At 33.8% G+C, this 15,894-nt stretch overlaps 2 protein-coding genes across 2 annotated transcripts; both read left to right on the plus strand.

Annotated features, from left to right (window-relative positions):
• The first annotated feature begins 1,233 nt into the window (after positions 1-1,233).
• Positions 1,234-3,070, plus strand: LOC140972821 (probable xyloglucan endotransglucosylase/hydrolase protein 30). Its single transcript, XM_073435264.1, has 4 exons — positions 1,234-1,532; positions 1,675-1,775; positions 1,861-2,069; positions 2,517-3,070. The coding sequence occupies exons 1-4, from the start codon at positions 1,343-1,345 to the stop codon at positions 3,040-3,042; spliced, it is 1,026 nt and encodes a 341-aa protein (XP_073291365.1). The 5' UTR covers positions 1,234-1,342; the 3' UTR covers positions 3,043-3,070.
• Positions 3,071-3,892: 822 nt separating this feature from the next.
• LOC140972820 (uncharacterized) lies at positions 3,893-5,548 on the plus strand. The gene is made up of 4 exons (XM_073435263.1): positions 3,893-4,125; positions 4,588-4,716; positions 4,841-4,913; positions 5,067-5,548. The coding sequence occupies exons 1-4, from the start codon at positions 4,100-4,102 to the stop codon at positions 5,331-5,333; spliced, it is 495 nt and encodes a 164-aa protein (XP_073291364.1). The 5' UTR covers positions 3,893-4,099; the 3' UTR covers positions 5,334-5,548.
• Positions 5,549-15,894: the final 10,346 nt, after the last annotated feature.

The raw sequence follows: 15,894 nt of genomic DNA on the forward strand, positions 1-15,894 counted from the left end.
ATAAAGGAATAAATTAATTTTGACTCAATTTTCTTAAAAAATAATATGGAATATACATATAATTGGGCTCAAATCATGATTGGAATTTTAATAATTGGATAAAAATTTTACCCATTTAGTAAATATTATCACCATCTTTAATTTTATCTCCTTTTGTGGTGTTGGTTTTACTAAAAGTTGGTTGATTGGCTTTCTTCCCAATAATAACTGATTGTTGTTCAAACTCATTTTTCAATCGCTAATTGTCTTAATTTCCTTTTAATTGGACATTTAATTCAATCCATTGCTGACAGTGATTAAATCTGATTTTGGCAAATAAAGCTAGTTGTTCAATGGTTCTCTAATATATATTTTTTTTAAAAAAAAACTACTGAAATTATATCGTTTGGGAAATTATTTTCAAATATTAATAGATCACGCATGATTTATTTTTTTATTCAGATGTTCATGATATGAATATCTTATGCTAAAAAATATCGAAAGTTAATACTCCCGTGTAGCATAGAATCACCCCGTTTTACACATATTTTTTTTTTTTTTTTTTTTTTTTTTTTTTTTTTTTTTTTTTTTTTTTTTNTTTTTTTTTTTTTTTTTTTTTTTTTTTTTTTTTTTTTTTTTTGTCTCCATGAATTTTGTACTTTTGTGTAAATCTCTACACCAGTCCGTTAAAAAAATTTGATTTTGAAAATGAGTCAAAGAAATTAAGAGGATAATACCATGTTAAGTGATTTACTGTTTCGCGTGTCCAAATTTGAATAATTAATTACATCTACAATTCTAATTTTCTTTTTAGATTTTTTTTTTCTGAGTGGAAATTTTTTCCGTAAATGACAACGCTCTTTTCTTCGATTTATATGAGAAATCAAGGAAAATCTAGAAATTAAAAATTCAAATATACTATGAATAAATGGAACTAGTCTTTACATATTTCCAATATTAATAATTTCCATAAATACCCATAATGTCTATAAACACCTCATAATTCTCATAAATACCCTTGATTGTAACTCTGATTTTTCTAATGTCCACTGATTAAACAAATTATCATTAGACCCAGCTCGTCCTTCTTGCCAATTATTTTTTCACGAAAATTATGTGATGGTCAATTTTATGAGAAAAATATTTTATTTGGATCGATCATGAAAAAATATTAATTTTTATATTAAAAATATTGTTTTTTTTTATTACAAATACAAACATTTATCTATCACAATACCTACTCTTACACCTAAACACACAAACACGGAATTCTTTCATCTTCACGACACACACACACATATATACATACACACGCACACAAGAATCTTCAGAAAGCAAAACATTTGCAATAATACTACAAGACATGAATGAGTTCCACTGTTCTGTGTATTTCTTCCTTGTTCTTCATGTATTATGTGTAGGCTTCGTTGCAGCAGCCTTCAACGTATCCACCATCCCATTCGAAAGAGGCTTCACTAGTTTATTCGGCGAATCGAATATCATCCGCTCCGCCGATGATCGGTCTGTTCAACTTCACCTCAACCAATTCACAGGCATGTGTGTTTGATCTTTTCTTTTTCAACATAACTTTCACGAGCCAGGAGGAATCAATTCAAATCATGCGTTTTACACGATAATTAATGTTTATTTATATATATATTTAATCAGCTCTAGATTTTATTTACTTGTTTGCAGGCTCGGGATTTAAATCCTCCGACCTCTACAACCATGGTTTCTTCAGCGCTAAAATCAAGCTTCCATCCGATTACACCGCGGGAATCGTGGTCGCGTTCTATGTACGTAGACACACACACACACACACATATATATACTCTACATGAAATTTGAATTCTAACTTGTGGTTATGTTCTTATGTTGCAGACGACAAATGGAGATATATTTCGAAAGACGCACGACGAATTGGACTTCGAGTTCTTGGGGAATATCAAAGGAAAAGCGTGGAGGTTTCAGACAAATATGTATGGAAACGGAAGCACGGATAGAGGAAGAGAAGAAAGATACTACCTCTGGTTTGATCCTTGTAAAGAATTCCATCGTTACAGCATACTATGGACCACAAACAAAATCATGTACGTTTTTATTTATTTTTTCATCCATAATATAATTGTCAATTGCTTTCTTGCATAAAATTTGACCCATTCAAGATTTATACACCGTCCCCAACATAAAATTTATAACTTTTTTTTAAAAAAAGACATTTAGATTTGATTTTTTTTTATTAGAAATAAGTAATTTTAGAAATATATATTTAAAATGAATTGAACATAATGGATGCTCACATGCAAAGGGATAATATGGATATCATTAATCAGCCTAAAACGTGTTTTAAGTAAGCATAGTTGGTCACTGTATATTCGATTTAAAAAGTATAAAATTTTTTGTATTATATATATTTTTTTCAAAAAATTGATCAGTTCTAATTTTTTTTCTCAAACTTCTTTAGTTACTAGACATAAATTATAATTATGCATCAGCATTCAAATAAATTTTCAACTCCAAAATTCCGATTTTTGCAGATTTTATATAGACGATGTGCCAATCCGGGAAATGGTACGCCAAGAAGCCATGGGAGGTGATTTCCCGTCGAAGCCTATGGGATTATATGCAACCATTTGGGATGGTTCCGACTGGGCTACTTCCGGCGGCAAGTACAGAGCTAATTACAAGTACGCGCCATTCGTGGCTGAATTCACCGACCTCGTTCTCCAGGGATGCTCGTCGGATCCACTAGAAGAGATGATCGACACGGGCTGTGCTGAAAAAGATAGCCAACTTGGTACTGCTGATTTTGCAAATATAACCCCGAAACAGAGGTTGTCTATGAGAAGATTTAGGAGTAAATATGTGTATTACTCGTACTGTTACGACATAGTGAGGTATCCCGTGGCACCTCCGGAGTGTGACGTTGATCCGGCGGAGAGGCGGCGGTACAAGGATAATGGACGGTTGAAGTTCGACAAATTTCATAGGAGGAGTTACAAGAGGAGAGGTGAGATTTTGAAAGCTAAGCGATATGATCAAAATGAAGACGACCAAGACTGAAATTCATACATATGTTTTCAAAAACAAATTCATACACCAAATTTCATGTATAGTAGTAGTATATTCATACTTTGATTTTTTATTTTTATTTTTATTTTTGGGTCTTTCTCTTTCCTTTTTTTTTTTTGGTATTTAATTGTATGCATTCACACGTGGGAGCATTAGATTGGAGAGAATATTCTTTTAATTATTATTTTGTTTGGTTCTTGTAAAATATAAGTAAATTGTTAAAGGAATGTGGAACAAAGTTGTCAACTACTTATCAAAAGTTTTAGAATATGGTTTGAAGAGTCGCTATTGTGATGAATTTGAATTAATTTTTTTTAAAATCAATGGAGATTCTTATTCATAAAAGGCAAAACAAATTGTGTGAGACAGTCTCACGAGTCGTATTTGTGAGACGGATCTCTTATTTGGGTCATCCATGAAAAATTATTATTTTTTATGGTAAGTGTATTATTTTTTTTTGCCCACTTTTTTTGGTTTTTGAATATCTGCCCAAAATGAGAATTGAGAATCAGGGATGCAAAAGTGGGCTGGAGGGAAATGAAGAGGAGCTTGGGGTGTGCAACACGCACGGATGACTGTAGTTTTAATGTAAAGAAGAAGAAGAAGAAATTGCACCCCATGCACATAGAGAGTTTAATCAATCTTGGTTTTAGGATTCATAAGCAATCCAAGTTATGTTCCGTCAGGAAGGAAAAAAAAAACATTTCTTGATGTTTAAGTTTGATTCGAGTATTATAGTCCTACCAATAGATTTATTAAATGGTTTTCTGAATATCCGCCTTGCTGCTCTATCTTTTTAGTGTATTCGGTTCTATAAATTATACGGGTTCGAGTATATCGATATTTTTTAAAATAAATAAAATTATAAACTGATTTTGAACTAGAGAGCTCCGTGTTTGGTGCATCCGATTTAACTATCAAAGAAAAATAAAATAAATATCCAAATCACAAGCTTGGTTGTTCCGCCACCCATTTAAAGATTTCAAGTTTTGGAAGATTTCTCATTGTGTTCTCCCACTTGTAGCTTCAGCCCTCCGAATCCAATCCCATGGGACAGATTCTTGAAAAATTCAAAGCTAAATTTTCTTTAATCGTTGGACTTGGATTTCCCTCTTCTGAAATTACTGGGAAACTGGTAAAATTTGGGCGTTTCTATCTTCATTCAATTTATGAACAAGCCTTTTGAGTTTTTTTGGATGGGATCTTACTTTTCCGATCAGAGAGCTCTGGACAGCAAATCTTGGTTTTCGAATTTGGGGCTTTGTTGCCTATTTTTAATTTTCAAAATTTCGGACCAAATTACCGCAATTCGTCGTTTTCGAAGAACTCAAGCAAACCATAACGTTAATTTATGTATCCTAATAAATTCAGCGCTGTCACGACAGAATCTTGTTAAAACACAAGTCCCTTCAGGTATTTGGAAGCCAAATCTAGAACCAGATGTGAACTTGTCTTGTGAAACATCATGGTTTCGAGGTTATGCAGAGCAGCAATCGTAGTCATTCTAACAGAAAAGATTGAATATTATGTTTATGCAGGAGAGGATTGGAAAGAAAGGCAGATACGCTCTATATCCAACAGAGTTTTTGATCGTGTGAACCAAGATTCCGATAGGGCTACTCTGACGTTTGAGGAGCTTTATATTGCTGTGTTACTCGTATATAAGTCAGAAGCTTCATCTGCATGATTTACCATCCATATCCATTTGACATAATAACTCTGTTAATTTCTCCATTTTCTAACTCTTTTAGATTGTGGGGTGGTTCTGAAATTGTTTCCATCTTTGCAGTGACATTAATAAGCGTTTGCCTGGTTCGCATTTCGACCCCCCGACAAAGGAACAAGTAAAAAGTCTGATTCTGGTAAGTTACAGATTTCCATTTTTTACATGCACACTGGTGACCTTCCATTCGTGTTACTCAAGGCCACCAACAGAGTTGTTCCGTCCATGACAAAACCGTTCCAAGTTCACATTAGACTTATATCGGAAATTATGTTTTTTTTATAACGTATAGGAGAGTGATATGAATCTTGATGGTGAACTCGACCGTGTGGAATTTGTGAATTTCATCCTGCATATAACAAGAGATACATTTGTGACAGTGAGCTGGGGATTGATCATTAGTTTGGTTGCAGCTCCAACTTTGGCTTTGTTAACTAAAAGGACAACAGAGAATGTCCCCGGTGTCGGCAAGGTGGTGCAGAAAATACCCAATTCTGTCTACGCGTCACTCGTGACACTTGTGGTTGTTGCATTGCAACAAAATGCAGAGAAGGTGTAAGGGGTCGCTACCTCGTAGCAAAGTTGTTACTACATCGATACTCATAAACTAGCACGGAATTGATAAATGCTTGAATTTAGCTATATCTGGTACAGCAGTCTTATTATGTGTTTAGAAGTCTGTAATAACACTCTTTACCAGAAAATATTTGAACTCAGCTCACCAATGTGTGTCATAAATTGAAAATGGTATCTGTGATCTCTCTTTTCTTTCCATTTTAAATTTTCGTTCATTTCCAATTCAGCTCCGCTCCCTTTTTTCCAAAAATAGCGGAACTTCAAGTTTTGGAAAGATAATCTGGCTTCAGCTCAACTTTGTTCATGAAATTTATGTACGAAATCAAAGGATATTTATTTGTAAGGTATATTGCATTCACCTTCAGTGCCAAAAATATAAAGGAGATATGAATGCAAAGTACTCGTATGTATAAGTACAGTTTATCTTGCTAGTGTTGTAAGCATACTAGCCTGCGAGTTTAATCAGTGCACGCTGAAGAGCAGCGACGAGTCCCATCGTAATAATCTTCCTTCACGCTACCCCCGCTGCTTTTCCAAGTTTCCATTACACTTGCGACGTAGGAGAGTGATACGAATCTTGATGGTGAACTCGACCGTGCAGAATTCGTAACAAGTGATACATTTGTGTCAGCGAGCTCAGCTCCAACTGTGGCTTTGTTAACTAAAAGGACAATAGAGTATCCGACCTTACTGATCCGGTAAAAAGTTAAAATGATGTAAATTAAATATTTTAAAATATAATATAATAATAAAAAAACTAATTTCATTTAACGGTAAAAATATAAATTACTGGAGATATGATGTTTCGAATGAACTAACTCCAAAAAAATCTCGATTCTTGTAAAAATATAAGTTTTGCATATATAATTTATTAAATTTTCGTCTTCAATCGATATCCTTACTATATTGACATATATTCATAAACTAGTACAGAATCTCAAAAATATAAAATGCTCGAATTTCGCAATTTAGCATAGTATTCCTGTTATGTGTTTTGGAAGTCAATAATAACTTCCAAGTCACTCCAAAGTAGCTCACAGATGGTTCGATCAAACTTAGTCGAGGTCAAGAACATGTAATCCAAAGTTCAGTTGAGCCAGATTTATAATGTATATCAAATATTTTTTTTATCGTATATTGCCTAATTCACCACGTACATTTGTCGTTCATGCTTGCTAAAAATGGATCTCAGCGGATTGCCTCATAATATTCTGTAAATATTACAAGTTCCAAACAGAGAACGAAAATGTAAGGGCCAGAGAGCGATCTGTGTTCAGAGCAAAACAATTAGGTACCTTGGATAAGTGAACTTCATTCAAATCGACTAGGAGCAACAGCAAAACATCTAGAGAAAGTGTCACGAGGGTTACACAGTAAATCGAGTAGAGCACAAAACTAACAGCATACAAAATATCTGATATCCTTGTCATCCGTATGATCGCTGCTGATGTATCCACAGCACTCATAATACGATGATTAAAAGAGAGAGGGGTATAAAGGGCGCTGATGACAGATTTATTTTGGCAGACACCACACATGACCTGGTTATACAGGTACTCATAACACCAGTCACCATGGGCAGATACGGACCGGGTTGGTTCGATTCCAGGCTCCCAAGGTTGGTTCGATTCCAGGCTCCCAATGCTGCATCTAGACACATACTAGGGTGTGTCAAGACCATGTTGGTCCATTCAAACAAGCCCCATGCATGCGAGAAACCGAAAATGACAGCAACCCCTCATTTATGCCATTTGAGTTTCGAATTTTTCTGTTTTGATGTCAAGGTGAGTTTCTGATCTTGGCTGCCCTAAGGGTCTATAGCCCTGGTTAGAACACTTCCCTATCATGTCTAAGACGTGATCAAGTCGCCCTTTCGAGGCTTGGTCCATGGTGGAATCGGTTTTTAAATCAAACAACAAGAACATATTTTCGGCCCTTCCCCTTATTTCATGTGTAGTTCGATTTTTGTGTAGTGATGTGGATCTTGTTTGGCTTATGGCCCTTAGCCACGGTTCACACCCTACCTCCGGATGTCTAGATCATGCCATGGTCAACCAAATGGCCACTGGAATGGTCCATGACAGCAAGATCCGCCGCAACTCTCCCACGCGCAGATTAAGTGCTCGGTTGGGATGTTTGTTTTGTTTCTTGTGTGGTTCGAATTGTGGCTGACCTAGGGTCCTTAGCCATGGTTCAAATCATTCCTTAGGATGTTGGTAAGAGGTTCTGGTCGGTGGTTCAAGCCCCAAAGGCCATTAGCCTCGCAAACGACGCAAGGAAACCAAAGCACAGCTGCTGTATTCTTGTGGACAGCAACTTTCTGCTGCGGTTCAGTGGCTCGTTCGAGTTCTTGGTTGGCTTTTAGCCTATCGCCTTGGACTGGACAGTGCCTCATCGAGTTGGAAAGGTCATGTTTTTGGCCGTTCGTGATTCGGATCATTTTTGAGGGCGTACGAGAAATTACAGTGCGATGTGCCAAATTGATTCTCGAAAGAGCGTTTCATGTTTTGGCCTCCATTCACCAAAATTTCGGCCCTTACCATTTTTGGAGCATTACTTCATCATTTTAAGTGTATTTTAATCATGACTAAATGATGGTTCGGTGTTGGTTCGGGTTGGTACGGAGTCATGATTAAATACGGAGTCATTGGGCGTAATTGTCTCGTTTTTGGAGTCAATTACAAAGTTTGGTCAAGAAAATCATTTGCATAATTTTCATGTTAGATTTAAGTCGCAGCGAGCCTGAGAACGATCCAATCCATGTGGTAAAATAATACATGATATTTCATTATGCCATTTAATTATATTACGTGCATAAAAATATAAAATATTCATTTTTGAGATTTATGCGATATTGCTTGTGGTCATTTCACTATCAAGGGATTATTATTTCATCCGGTCGCCAGTTACCGGTCAGTTCAGTTCAGTTTCACCCAGTATACTGTGGCATTAGTCTGATCAGACAAACATTACTTCAGCCGGTCGCCAGTTACCGGTCAGTTCAGTTCAGTTCAGTGCAGGGGCCACTTGCGTAAAACATAATCTCAACAGAAAATTTATGACATGTTATTTTATGACTGGGCTCGATTGAGCAAGCATTTCACTTATGATTTTTAGTCAGTTATGCACGTATTATAATTGCTCATGACAAGTTATTTTCACATTATGCCTCATGACATGATATTTTTATTCCCATGCAACTTTATTATATTATTTACTCGTAATTTACGATATATGCATGCTGAGTCTTTAGACTCACTAGACTTGATTGTTGTAGGTACCGATGATGCAGGGACCGAGGGCGGGGACCAGTGAGCTAGCTTGGGTCGGCAGTAGTGGAACACGAGGACCTTATTTACAGCACTTGCCATTTTTATGCTCAAACATTTTTATCAGTTGTTGGATTACTTTACTTGTTATTTTGTGAGCAATAATTTCTTCCGATGCTATTTTTAAACATTAAACTTGATTTATCAGATTATTTGGTGAATGAGGCATTTTAATTATTTAAAAAGAAAATATTTAATTTTTCCGCAAATTTTCAAACACGAATTTTCGGGCCATTATAGTAACATTTTCTTTTCTTAGTAAATGATAAAAGCAAAGTTGGATTAGAGTTTTAAATTCAACTTGAACTCAAATAAGTTAAGTGGTTGAGATCATATTTCTTGTACCCTTTTCTTAATATTTTATAGAATAAATTTTGGGATTGATGGGAACTTGATTTCACTCAGTAAAATGAAAATATATAAAATGTGAATGTTATAATTGGGAGGAAATATAAAATAATAATTTATTTGTGCATTTATTTAAAAATAAAAATATTTTCAGAAAACACTGCGAAATATAATAGCATTAACGTGAGTGTTGATTGGATATATTATGTCTTGTACTCATTTCACTCCATGATCATGAATCAATTTTTACGAATTTCATTAATTAAAATCGATTGGATAAACAATCAAGTTTTAGCTCATTCATGTATTATGAAACTTTATTTATCTGACTGGTTAGTTGGAAAATTTACGAATATATAATAAAATTTTTTAATGCAATATAATTATCATAAAAACGATCAGAAATATTATTAAGTAATTAATTATAATATTGTCAGAAGCCTAGCCTAGCTGAGGAGCGGGTTGGTGTTTAGTTCAAAAATAGTAATCTACTTGCATGCATTTTCAGCCCCACTTCTTTTTTCAGGTTTCTCAAATAGGCTTTGACCAAAAAACAAGGATGGGATTTTTAAACAAGAAAATTAAAGCTGCAAGCTAGCAACAAGAATTGGCTTCTGATATATATGTTTCCAGTTTTAGCCAATAATGGCACATTTTTTCATAATTTTAAAGAAAATAAAACATTGTCTCTTCTCGCTCATTCGATCAAAAAAATTTGGTCTGCATATATAAGTATAATAATATGGATATAGATATTCGTGTATCATAAATGAGGCGAGAGGAGAACATGGTACATACTTTTGTATGCAGAAATTCTGTAATTATTTTTAAAATTACTAATTGGTCAAGTAATTTATATACTTTTTAAAGTTACTTACATTTAACATGAAAATAGAGTACTTGATAGGATAAAACTCTGATTTAGTCATATATATGTTTTCCTTCTCTTTTTTTTCTCTTCATAGTTAAAAGAAAATGATGAGTACATTGACATTCGAGACGAGAATCAGTGGCTTTTGAGCGAATGTAAAAATGTGGCGCATCTAATATGACTATATATGTTCATTAATTTTAAATAAAATGATGTACGTACATTAATACGAGAGCTCTGGTTGTTTTTCAAATCATACGCAGTTTTCATGTTAGCGACTTCAGAACCAATATTATTTTTATTAAGGAGGAAACATGCAACATTTCTAAATATAAAAAGATAATAATCTCTTTTTTGTTTATTGAATTAAATATATTATAATCTATTGTAGATTAATCATCATATATAACAAATTAATCTGTAGTGCAACACTACGATATATATAATTGTATAAAGTGACATTTAGAACGTCCTAATAAAGATTATTTGGTTTGTATAAAAGAACAGTGACTTAAGTTATTTGGTAATTCGTTCAAATTTAAATTAATTAATATAAAAACAATGATAGAATATGGGTATATTATTCAACATTAAATTATTTTTTTGGGTCAATTTTGACTTTTTCCGATTTGCGTTAGGAACAAATATTTAATTGTCGTTATTTTTGCATGCCTGGTTGAAAAAATTCAACAAGTGAGACTAGTTGGCTACATACATGTATTTTTCTACCTAAAGAAAAAAGGAAAAAAGGTAACAAATCAATTAATATATATATGAGACATGAGTCCGAAACTGAATGACTTATCGAAAAACGAAACTGAAAAGAGAAAGCATGTTTGCAGTGTGATCTGAAAATATTTTTCTACATTAACCTAAGCACCCTTCCATTAATATAGCACATTCAGTGTACAAAATAGGACTTAAACCGGACAAGTGACAACGTACAGATTTTGGTGCATATCCTTTCTTATGCGCGAACACACAGCGATTTTTTAACTTTATTTTCTCATACGCAAAACCCCTCCTTTCTTCTCTCTTTCACTTCTGGTCTCTTCTCTCTTTCACTTCTGTTAAAAATGGAGATAATGTCAAAAATAGTTTCACCTGTAGTTCGACTTATTTCTGATGGGATGTACCGCAGCGATGTGAAACTCGCGGTAAAGTTTTTATGTTTTGATTCATTTGAGATTTTTTTTTTCTTTCCTTTCTGATATCATTTTTTTTTAAGGTGCTGAGATCTTTGGTGGCCCCAAACATGATGTGCATGTTTGGTGGTCTTTTTGGACTGAAACAATGGGTGAACAAGTATGTAACATTCATCGGATTTTTACTAGGATTGTCGATCTACAAATCCATTGGTAGTTTCCCACATGCTGAGAAATGGAAAGTGGCAGCATTATCACTGGCTTGTTTCTTCCAGTGGACCTGGCTTGGGAGTTTAATTTCAGATTTAAAGGTCTTCTTCCACCAGTCGCCCTGGGAGGACTCTCCCATCAGCATGTTCACGTACTGGAGGATAGGTGAGTTTGTAAATAATGTTAGAATATTATTTTCTACAATGGGTCTCATCTTTTATAAAATAGTAAAAACACAATTTTACTTCTGCCATTTTCCTTCAGAGAACTTTGGGCTTCGGAGGTTAATAATCTAGTAACAATATTGACTAGCCCAATCTTGTTAAGATAATATTTCCTCCTTTCAAAATTAATTTATTAATTAATAATAACAATGAATATACATTTCAAATAGAAAAATATGAGCTTAAAAACTAGAGTTGAGATCGAAAACTGCTGAACAAGTTTTCGGCTTGGGCTAATTGATTAAATATGACGTTGGTTATTTATGAAACAACCTTGCCCTTCTTTAACCTTCTAGAATGATTTTTTTACTAACACTTCTGGGCCAAAATAATTTAGCCTTTAACTTCCTGATCCATGTTTGCAATTAATTTTTTGGGTCATATGAAACGTATGCATTTGTGTTTATGGGCGTGTCAGTTGTCTCTTTTGCTTTCTTTTTTTTTTTTGCTACTAAGATGTTTCATATTGTCTATTTTTTGCCCACTGATTTGTGATCGAAATTGCAAATCTATCTTGTAAAAAGACCAAAATAGATTTTGATTCGAACGCCACTTCTATTTTCCTCGGTTTGTGTGATGGCTATATTTTAATTAGACCCAAAGTTATTTACAAACAACACATTAAATGACACCGCACACTTTCATTAGAATCCCATCAATCCTAATACTATATGATTTCTACACTTTAAATATATAATTGAGTAGACTTTATAAATCACTTATTAGACTCAAAATTAATTAGATAGTATATATAATATAATTGTTATTTAAATATGTAAGCCCATCGTAAAAAATAATATTTCTAACAAATAACTCATATATTATGATTTTTTTTCTTTTTTCTGTCACTAAAAATATTATTTTAATGAAGTTTTATTGTGTGCGTTCTAATCGGCTCATCGTTGCATTCTGTATGCATATGGGTGCGATTTCAATCTTCCCATCGTTGTATGGTGATGACAACAGTATGGACTATTGGTTCAACATGTTTTTTTGGAGGGGAATCTATGTCTTGGCTGCTGTCGGTAAGTTTTAATATAGTCTGTTTTACTACAAGAATATAGTCTTTTTTTCCCCTGGAGCTATCGTGTTTAATTTCTAGTTTTCTGTTTGGTAAAGCCTTTGGCAGTGCCCCTATTAGAACGCCTTTACCAATTTTTTCATTTCATAGACACCGATCGCGGACACACAGGAAACACACAAAAGCAGGATTGAACAGAATTCAGCGGCAAGACTTATTTTTAAGAATTTTTGGTAAAATTAAAATTATTTCGTTAGCGAGTTAATCTTCTCACGCCCACTCTCTCTGCCCAAGAGTTAAACAAGTTGCAGAAGTGCGAACAAACTTTTTAAAAAAAGAAAAGAAAAAAAAAAGGGTAATTTATACAACCAATGTCAGCCCCCACACCACCAAAAAGCAAAGGAAAACAAAAATTGATTCAGCCACGCCAGAGCCATCTAGAATAACAGTAATCTTATGCAGAAACGACACACTTTCATGCATATATGGGGGTAATTGATTGAAATACCTGCTTGAGAAGATCGGAATAGGACGACGGATTTGACGATACTGGAGTTGACATGACAAAAGGGGTTTTGCGAACGGAATCCGATGGGAATTATAATTCAAAAAAAATATTTCGCTACGTATTAGAGTTTTTTTTTTATTACAATTTGGTCTTTCCTTTTTCAGTATGTTTCATATTTTAAAAAAAAAATTGAAGAAATATTATTATTCAAAAGAATATTTGAATATTAGAGTTCATAAAATAATTATATATTATTATTTAATCCATATATGTATATTAGTTGATTTATTTTAAAAAACAAATATCATAAATGTTTTTTTTTTTGAAAGACAAATATCATAAATGTTAAGTATTTTTCAATTCCTAAAAAAATTAATTTGAAATAAACACAAAGATGATATTAATTGTAATACATTTCCTTTTAGCATAAGCACATTAATTTGATAGAATTTTAATATCGAGTTTTAGGAAATAAAAATATATATACAATATTTAGAAAATAACAGAAGGCATGGTATGTATCCGGGGCGGGGAAAAATTCACACTACCAATTGTTATAATTTTCTCTATGAGATTAGTAATTAATTACTTTATATTTGATATTTATTGATGTCAAGGTCGATTCGATTCATATTTATAATAAAAAATAATATNTATTTATTTTAATTAATAAATAATAGGACGTTGCCATATTTAGCATGAAAATTCGCATATTTGCATGAGAATCATAAATGGTGAAGCAACCACCCGTCCCTTGTTGAATCCGCAGCCCACCATTTCATCGATCGATCCTTGGTGGCTTGCCTGAAAAATCAAGATACAGCAAAAAAGAAGATGCAGATCCTCAAAATCAATGCCAAACAGAAAACGAATACACACAACAGATACATAGAATATTAATGGATGAGGATGACAGGGAAGGAGACATCAGGGTTCCGTTGATCTCTTTCCTCTTTTGCCTGTGCCTCATCACCGGCGGAATATTCCTCGCCTTATACGTCTTCGTTCCAAATCTTTCTCAGCCCTGGTACCCAGTCACAGCTTTCGTTCTCATCGGATTGCCTTGGGTATTCTGGTTCTTAACCTACCTATACGCCTGCATGAAAGGATGCTTCGGCGGTGGCGCAGTAGACAGCCGACAGATCTCCAGGAGACAAACCACCCGGAACGTCTCCAACTCCGCCTCCGCCATGCAGAATCATGGCAACCAACAGAGCGGTGGAGTGAATTCATCCGTCGCCTCTTCCAGGGAATCCGAGATGCCGTTGACCTACTCTGTGTAATTATATAATATTCAGCTTGTTCAGTTATTTGTTTATAAATATAAATTTTCTGATCATCTATTAATCTCGGGCATAGTTGAACTCTATAGTTAATTTCATACGTAATTTTTTAATTTATCTTCTATTTACTTTAAAGTTTATATGGTCGCATGCAATTGGCTTTGTTTGAGCAAATTAATTCCTCTTTAATATTATATATATGTTCAGTATCAAATTAAACATAATATTTCTCACTTTATTACTTGATTTTCCTAAAAACTCTACCACGGAAATTTCACAAAAAGTATTCTCAGACAATATCTTTGAAAAATCAGTACATAATTTGAAGCAAGTCTTGGAAAGTACATGCATGCCAACGTTTCTTGTGCTTCTTTACTCTTTAGGTATATCCATCCCTCAAGACTAGAGGTGCCTATCAAATTTAGAAAGAGTTTCACGTAATTCTAGCTCAAATTATCAAGAAAATATCTACATTAGAATAAATAATATCGTAATAAACGTCATTTGTTCGATCGACACAAAAACAATAAATATTGATCTGTCAAAAGGTGTCTAAGATTGGTGCATGCATTCACCAGAAATTTCCATGTAAAATATATAGTAGACATCAATTTCGGAAAGTGGGCAGCAAATTAAATGAAACAGAGTGGAGATTTTTAGCAGGATACTGAAATTTGTGATGTTTATCTCACGAAAAGGCAAGATCACTTATCTGTATTTGCACCAAGAACTTTTGAACCCATGCCAACTGATAATTACGTACAAATACCTTAATCTTCCGCCCCTCTACTTTGATATGACAATTACCTATGTTCATATAATATTGTAAATGAGCTCATGGAGCACCAATATAATTTAAAGATTGCCTATATGTCATGGAGCACCAACATAATTTAAAGATTACTTTTACGTCATGATATAATATTCAATACGAAAATCAAACATCCCACATGTACCTAACATGGTTAGCAGATTCTGAGCAGGGGAATTGGTCTTCAAAAATATGATATAGAAGAACACAAAAAGTGGTATGCTTTTTAAGATAAAGATAGCAACAACTCTTGTTCTTTCAGGGAAAAAAAGTAGTAATCCGATGTTATTATAAGTTAGTTGCTTCACTCTACAGCATTTCTCCCAACAGATTCAATGGTTAGTATTTGTCCTTTTATGCGTTTTACCATATTTCCATTCAAAGTACTGAAACTATGATGTCCGCATTTGTTCTTATGCAAACTACTCCACTTGCCAATAAAAAGGTCCCATGCATGCATCCCTTTAATTAGCCCCTCGGACTAACATATCAGTTGGATGTGAAAGTTGCCTTGAAATTCAATAAATACAGCATAAGAAAAACAACTGAAAATTAAATATGAAAATACTCATTTTCTTTAGTAAAAGTTTGCACCAATCATGTTCGAAATAACATAGGTGAAATTGGGAGATATGAATCGAGTTGAAGAGGTAACAAAATGGACTACCTGCTGGTCCATGGAAAGTGGAAACCACTCTTATATATACTCCTGATGGACAAGGTGTTTCTATATTCATAAACAATATGAATATAGTTGCAGAAAGCCACAACAAGAACAAAGATATCATCAATGA

Source organism: Primulina huaijiensis, chromosome 3 (genome assembly GCF_012295235.1).
Source record: "Primulina huaijiensis isolate GDHJ02 chromosome 3, ASM1229523v2, whole genome shotgun sequence".
Classification (NCBI taxonomy): domain Eukaryota; kingdom Viridiplantae; phylum Streptophyta; class Magnoliopsida; order Lamiales; family Gesneriaceae; genus Primulina; species Primulina huaijiensis.